Source organism: Mus pahari, chromosome 3 (genome assembly GCF_900095145.1).
Source record: "Mus pahari chromosome 3, PAHARI_EIJ_v1.1, whole genome shotgun sequence".
Taxonomy (NCBI): Eukaryota; Metazoa; Chordata; class Mammalia; order Rodentia; family Muridae; genus Mus; species Mus pahari.
In genome coordinates this window covers 94953111-94961411 of record NC_034592.1, presented here as the reverse complement: position 1 = coordinate 94961411, position 8301 = coordinate 94953111, and the positions used below count along the sequence as shown (strand labels likewise).

Below are 8301 nucleotides of genomic sequence, written 5' to 3'. Positions count from 1 at the left end.
TTTTTTTTTGTGTGTGCATAAAATGTAAACACATATAAATGTGTGTGTGTGTGTGTGTGTGTGTGTGTGTGTGTGTGTGTGTGTGTGTGTGTGTGTAATGTTTACTCTGTGTGAATATGGAAATAGTAGTGCTGTGGTGCACATATGTAGGCCACGAGATAACTTCAGTTTTATTTTTTGGCCTTCTACCTTGCTTGAAACAGGGTAACTTGTTCACCACTCTGTATGCCAGGCAAACTGGCCCATGAACTTGAAGTCTGCTGTTTTCAATTTCCATTTTATAATAGGTGTCCTGGTATTACAGATACACATTGCCAAACCAGGCTTTTCATAGATGCTGGAGAGAAATTTATATGTGCATTTTTCCTTATATAGGCTCTCTATTCTCTTTCTTTGAAATTTCCTTTGGGTCCTACCAGCAAACATCCTCTTCAAATATCTCTATATTTTCAAATATATCTACTGTATTATATACCTTTGGTCTTTCTTGTTACAACCTTTGTGTACTTTGCTCCAATATGTCTCCATAAACTAAGTCTCTAGGAGACATATCAACCATTTCTTCTGGAAGGGAACATGTAACACAATTATTAACACTTGAAATAAGAGTTTATTTTTATCTATTTTTATTAGTACAGATATATGATTGATGTGTTTATAACACATTGATTATATTTCCTTTTGCTTTTAAGTTCAAGTTTGGACGAATCCTACCTTGAAGGTAATTACTCCTGTTTATTCCTGGAATTATTAGATATATGTCATCTGAAGTTTAAAAAAATTACATAACCTGTGTTTAAATCAATCCAGTCTTCCACTAAAGGGAAAGTACCCAATCTGAATGAAGTAGGAACAATGACAGAATCACATCATTTCATAAAAGGTAAGTAATATAGTACTAATAATTTTGAATAAAAGTTCATTAAAATGTTTGAAATGCTTGCATTCTACCCTAATTTGAAGGTGTATATTACATGACAAATATTTGAGGTGTAGTTTTTAGTGAAGTTTCCATTTAATGAACTTTTAATTCTGTACGTTTATTTATTTAGTAATCATTTTATTCATTTGCATTTCAAATGATATCCCTTTCCCAGTTATCCCTTCACAAAACCCCATCCCATCCCCCTTCTCCCCTCTCCTTTTGCCTCTATGAGGGTGCACCTCTACCCAGTCACCCTCTCCTGCCTCACCTGTCTAGCATCACCCTTGTCTGGGATATCAAGCCTCCACAGAACCAAAGGCCGCCCTTCTCATTGATGCCACATGCTCCAACATGTAATAAGAACACATGCTCCATTATGTTCATAGCAGCCATATTTATAATAGCCAGAATCTGGAAACAACCCAGATGTCCCTCAATAGAGAAATGGATACAGAATATGTGATACATTTATACAATGGAATACTACTTAGTTATTGGAAACAATGACATCATGAAATTCTTAGGCAAATGGATGGAACTAGAAAATATCATCCTGAGTGAGGTAACCCAGTCACAAAAGAACAAACATGGTATGCACTCCCTGATAAGTGGATATTAGCCCAAACGCTTGGAATACCTGAGATACAATTTGCAGATCATATGAAGTTCAAGAAGAAGGAAGACTAAAGTGTGGATGCTTTAGTGCTTCCTTAGAAAGAGAAACAAAATACTCATGAGAGGAAATATGGAGACAAACGTGGAGCAGAGATTGAAGGAAAGGCCATCCAGAGACTGCCCCATCTGAGGATCTATCCCTTATAAAGTTGCTAAACCCAGACACTATTGAGGATGCCGTTAGTACTTGCTGTCGGGAGCCCGATCTGGCTGTCTCCTGAGATCCTCTGCAGAGCCTGGCAAATACAGAGGCATATGCTTGCAGCCAACCATTGGACTGAGCACAAGATCCATGATGGATGAGTTGGAGAAGGAACTGAAGGAGCTGAGGAGCTTTGCAGCCCTGTGGGGGTAACAACAGTGTCAATAGGCCAGACCCCTTGAAGCTAACAGGGACTGGACCACCAACCAAAGAGTACACATGGGGGACCCATGGCTCTAGCCGCATATGTGGCAGAGGATAGCCTTGTTGGACATCAATGGGAGGAAAGGCCCTTGGTCCTGAGGGTGTTCAATGCCCCAGTGTAGGCAATGCCAGAGCAGGAAGGCAGGAGTGGGTAGGTGGGTTGGGGACTACTCTCATAAAGGCAGGGGGAGGGAGATGAGATAGAGGTTTCAGAAGGGAAGACCTGGAGAGGGGATAATATTTGAAATGTTATTACAGAAAACATCCAATAAAATAATAGTGAAAGACAAAAGAAAACCTGATGAAAATGAAGAATTTAACTATTATGAGTTGTAATTCTGCTAGGCAGACCTGAATTATATATTTCTCATTCTACTACACATGCTTCTATTCCAAGAGCTTCATTTCCAGGTGAGACTACTTTATGAGTGATCTGTTTCCACTACAAACATGAATCTGAATGATGGTTTGTAACTCCATAGGAGGCTTTATAGTCTGATGCTAGACTATTCTCATCCTTCTTCCTATTGTTGGCTTTTAATTCCATGGCACTTTGTCCTCATAACAGGTCCAGATGCAGCCACACTGCCTCTCCCGCTTCTGATCACATTTCCTATTCTCATCACATCATTCCTTTGTCTGCTTAAGCTCATCACCTACTGCCAAATAAGACGTTGACTATTATTAGACACCCCTAATGTGTCCTTAACACTGTGGCATCTAATATCAAAACATTTTGTTTCAGCTACAAATAATTATTGGGTAAAATCAAGAAAAACTACCTGTAAAAAGATAACAAAAAGTTTCTACAGTATAAGCAAAGGGGAGTGGGGATGAGGTGAAGAACTTGGGGAGGGGAGACCAGGAAAGGGGAGCAGCATTTGAAATGTAACTAAATAAAATAATTTAATAAAAATCGATAACACAAAGAAGATAATCTTTAGTACATGAGTGAGAGGTAGAAACACGTAAAAATGGTATAATTCTAGGAAAGAAGAAAAGTCAATAGAGCAGTAAGACATATGACAGACAAACAAGACTTGTTTACTTGGTAGAGAGAGCTAGAATCACAGAACCCTTTTTAATGTAAAAAGTCTTAAAGCTCAAAACTTTTATGACAGTATACATAAACCTTTTAAATGTGAGAAACAGGCCGATTACCCCAAAACAGATTAAGTTATTAACTGTTTTTGTAAAGAAATAGGTAGACAAGTAGTTTAAAATGTAATATGAAATAAGTTATTCTACAGTCTGAAATGATTCACTGCTATGAACTATGATATTTTTCCTGTGGGTATGTTAATTTATGTATAGAGGGTGTGGTTATAGATGGATCTTTTCAATGCTTGTATACCGTGAACATGTTGCCATGTACTGATTTTTTACGTTAACTTTTGATTAGTTAGTCAATTAGAAATATATTTAAGAATATAGACAACCAGCTCAATTTTATAATTAATTGAAATTATTAATTTAAAAACATTAATAGTACATTTAAAATGTAAATAAAGAAAATAATAAAAAATAGAAAAAAACATTATTAGTAACTGTATACATTTATATGTTGCTATAAAGTTTTTAAAATATAATAGTTCTTTAAAAGTTAACTAAATATATTTACCTACAGAATCAGACTTAAAAATTGAGTCACTGGAGGAAACATTTTCATATGACAATGAAGACAAACAGTCGGTGGTATGAAGATATTTCTTTGTTTATTTCTGTTTACTTTTGTTTAATTATGTAGCATGAAAAAAATTACATTTTAGGGTACTAGTCCTAGTTTTAAATGTTTAAATTTTTCACTAATTATAAAACATAGAATATTCTTAACATACACTAGTATATACTCAAATGTTATCTTTAGATTTTGATAAAAATATGTTCCAAATTTAGTCTGTGCTATTTCTTGTATCTCATTCTTGTAAATTGAAAAGATGATCACATTTTATCTTAATGACTAAACAGCTGCAATTGTTAACAAGGGAACTTTATCTGGCTCCTGTTAGATGCCTGCTCTTCTCTTTCAAGGGTGTGGCAACATATTATGAACATCAATGTTAAATTATATTTATTGCTTGTCATCTGTTTCTTCACTCTCTATTTTAGGCAGAATTGTAATACATGATCAATCCCAGTGCCTCCCATTCCTCTTCCCACACTAAGGCTTTTGATGTTTGAGTGGTCTCAACAGCTGTCAACTCTATGGGATTTGGAATCTCTTTGGAGACTTACATTTGACTTGTCTGAGAGGTGTTTTCTGGAAGGATAGACTCAGTAATGTAGAACCAGAGTGAACATCATGGGCACCAGCCCAGGGACTGCCACTGCAGACTCATGAAAGGAAAGTTAGAAAGCAAGCCAAGCATCAGCTTTCCAAAGACAAAAACAATGAAAACAGTAGCAACTCACTGCCCTGGAAGGAGGAAAACAGAAATTCTGAGAAAGGCTGATTAGTCTTTTCCGTGTACTTTAAAGTGTGTTGGTCCAGGACATAGTACAAGCAGTTCATGTAGTTGATAAGAGCATGCAGAGTTTTGTTTATAAAAGGTTTCTAATAGACATGTTTGGAATCGATATTGTAATTTGTAGATGAATTTTGAGATTTTTCTCAATATTTTCACTTTTGAGAGTTTTGTTTTTAATCAGGACTTATAATGTGCTCTATAGTTAAACATGGAGCACACCAGATGAGAGGACATGTTACAAAGAAAGAAGGAAAGTCCATGTAGAAAACAAAAATAAGCTGAGGTGGTTTATATGAATAATAGACATTTCTAATGTAGGTGATATTGAAGAAATCTGTGGTCAGGATGAGACTGTGAGTGCATGCTGAATTTTGTAGTTTTTAAAAAGATAATTATAAGAATGGATCAGATTAGGAGCTAGAAGATAACAATGTGTTATTTACTGGACTATCCCAGAGGGAAATATGAACAGTGACAACAGTGGATCACAGGTCTTCATCACCTGAGTGAATATAGATATTCTGAGATGACCAGAAGTGGGCAGGGGGAAGAATAAGCATCAGTATTTATACTGCATCTTGTCATTTTAATTTATAGTCAACATTCCAATAAGTGCTTGTCATATTTTAAAATTTTGATGTGGAAACATATATATGATTCTCTTCTTACTAGAGCTTCTTATGCTTTCAGGATGTCTTTCCTCATCAGAAATGATATACATATCTGCATTTTATAATTCATTTCTATCTTTAAAGACAATATAAAATATAATATTCATCATACTATTTAATAATTTTCTACTAATAAACATTTAATGTAAATAATTTTAGAAGTTTCAAAGACTTGTTTGCTGTATATATTGACTTCTTGTTTGTATTAAGGAGCGTTAGTTCTCCCAATGCTTTATCTATGTTTTTTGCCTCATGACTTCTGACATTGAATAACAAGCAAATGTTAAACGCTGTATTTTATATGTGAAATTCAATTTGTCAAAAGAGCATTTAGTAGAATGAAAAGGGGATGTAGGTATTCTGATTCACGTCTGCCTGAAATACTCAGGAATGCAGTGGTGTGTGTGTCATGTTTTCTCCTACCTTCCCAGATGAGATTCCAGACTCCTTGGCCTTATGACAGTAAAAAGTATATTGATCCAAAAAATCATAAACATTTTGATTTTGAAATGTTTTCCTTCAATACATTTCTTTTAATATACAATTATAAATGCTTTGGAAATTTGAATTTTAGAAATATTGTAAAGAAAGATACTTATGAAACTCATAGATGATACCGGTTTTAACAAAGTTATCCTTGATTATCTTCCACAGAGTGATGATGGACATTTTTCTGGAACAACTCCTGAATGGTGTCAAAATGATACAAATAGAAAAACTACAGGTAGGAATGAAACTGTATATATATATATATATATATATATATATATATATATATATATATTCCTCATAAAATGGGATAATGATATTTTTAAAAAGTGATTAAGAAACATCATTAACCAAGAGATTACTCATTAAATATGTAGTAAGAAATATGTTCGATGATAGTTTCAGCAGTACATCAGACTGTTATATTTTTTAAAATGGCTTGCATTATGAGTCACATTACAAAGTATATTTTAATACGGAGGAATGATAACATGTAAATTAAATAATGAATGTGGGATGAAGAATAAGAAAAATACTATTTATAGCATGGGGAGAGGTCTAGTTTCAGCCAATGAGTGTTCTTTGGTTGGTGGTTCAGTCTCTGAACCACTAAGGGTCCAGGTTAGTTGAGTCTGTTGATCTTCCTGTAGAATTCCTATCCCTGTCAGGGCCTTCCATTGTTCCCCCAGCTGCTCCATAAGAGTCCCTGACCTCTGTCCAAACTTTGCCTATGGGTATCTGCAATTGTCAGATGACGGGCAGAGACTCTCAAGCAAAACATAGTATCATTAATAGTGTCAGGGATTGGTGCTTGCCTATGGGATGGGTTTCAAATTGAGCCAGTTATTGGTTAGCCATTCCTTCTGTCTCTGCTCCTTCTTTGTCCCTCTGAATTTCTTGTAGACAGGACAAATTTTAGGCTGAAATTTTTGTGGGTGGTTTGGTATCCTTATTTCTCCACTGGGGTCCTGCCTGGCTACAGGAGGTAGCCTCTTCATATTCCATTTCTCTACTGCTATGTCTCAGGTAAAATTACCCCCATGGACTCTTGGGAGCTCCAGACCAGGTCTCTGGCACATTCTAGAAATGTCCTTTACTCCCACCCAAGATCTCCATTCACTTCCCTTGTTCTCTGACCCTTTCTGCTTTCTCTTCACACACCCAATCCAGAACACCCCATTCCCTCTCCCACCAGTTCTATCCCTCCATCTGCCTCCTATGACTATTTTATTCCCCCTCCTAAATGAGATTGGAGAATCCTTCCTTAAACCTTACTTCTTGTTTAGCTTATTTGGGTCTATGGAGCACAGCATGGGTTTCTTGTACTTAGTGGCTAATATTCACTTATAATATCCACATACCATGCATGTCATTTTGGGTCTGGATTACCTCACTCAGGATAATATTCTCAAGTTCCATCCATTTACCTGAAAAGTTCATGATATGTGTGTTTATTCATATCTGAATTGTGTAAATGAGCCATGAAATGCTACTTTTAAGGGATTAAACAGTTTCCTTCTAGGACTATATTTGAGACCATTTATCTTTTACTTTTGTTTTGAAGTTGTGTTCACTGGTTTTTAGTGAAATATTTTATATGCACTTTAAGACATATGTGCCTTTAAAATAAAACTCTGCTTGGACAAAGTGATACATTAAACCTATTGATAGTCACATGAATTTACCCCCAAATCAAAAAAAAAAATGACCACTTCAAGACTAAGCATGATTGAAATTTTATATTGACAAATAAAATATTCATTTGTACAGATGCTTGATGAAGGCATTAAACATAAACAAAGTCAGAATGTCAGCACCTTTATAGTTGCAATAAATTCTTAAGTAATCACAAAGCCTCAAAGACCACTTGTTTGTCCATGTCATCCATAGATAAATGCACATATAGAGTGATAGATAGATAGATAGATAGATAGATAGATAGATAGATAGATAGATAGATAGATAGATAGACAGAGATATAGGTATAGGTACAGATGGAGAGACATGATATGACTTCAAGAAAATAAGTTTACTTTTATTTCTGAGTATTCTTACAAGCATCTTGGAAGCATAATGAGGAAGAAACAGAAATAATAATTCTATGATAATACTGCTCTACAGGGGGAAATCCAAAGTGGCAATAATCACAAAGTAGAACTTTTAAAAGTATGAGTACCAAAGAAGCATAGATTTGTTCTGAAAGCAAGAGGGAATGTTTAGTGGCTAGACTACAGAAAAACAAAACAAAATAAACCGAAACAAAAAACCCCCAACTCTAGGTAGATAATAATGAAATACACTGGAGAAAAAATAGTTGGGTGGAACTCAGTGTGTTTTTTGTCCAAATAAAACTAACTTCATTTGGTCCAAGGCTTAGTGGTATGTGGCAGAATTCTAATACTTGGGACAGCTACAATCACTTGCTCACTCTAACTCAGAAGCCCTAAGTGTACTGGAATGCGCTACCTTTGAGCCCCCGCGCACCTTCTTGTGGTGCCTGCTGCAGAGAGGGGGGGGAGTTAAGCTGCAGCACCATAGCACACTGCTGGTGCATAACTGGGGTCTTCTGCCCTTCACAGACACAGGCGGCCCCTTTAACCTATAGCTACAGGCAGAGAGAGAGAGAGAGAGAGAGAGAGAGAGAGAGAGAGAGAGAGAGAGAGAGAA

At 35.8% G+C, this 8301-nt stretch overlaps 1 protein-coding gene and 1 non-coding gene across 2 annotated transcripts in view; both read left to right on the top strand.

Annotated features, from left to right (window-relative positions):
• The window catches only part of LOC110319600 (POTE ankyrin domain family member A-like), a 30399-nt gene that overhangs the window by 20136 nt on the left and 1962 nt on the right, over positions 1 to 8301 (top strand). The window contains exons 10-13 of the mRNA XM_021195098.1: positions 693 to 721; positions 811 to 883; positions 3634 to 3701; positions 5800 to 5869. Of these exons, the coding sequence (XP_021050757.1) occupies positions 693 to 721; positions 811 to 883; positions 3634 to 3701; positions 5800 to 5869 (240 nt within the window). The remainder of the gene's footprint in view (positions 1 to 692; positions 722 to 810; positions 884 to 3633; positions 3702 to 5799; positions 5870 to 8301) is intronic.
• LOC115063761 lies at positions 8094 to 8247 on the top strand. The gene has a single exon (XR_003843633.1). It is a non-coding gene; the product is annotated as a small nucleolar RNA SNORA76 (small nucleolar RNA).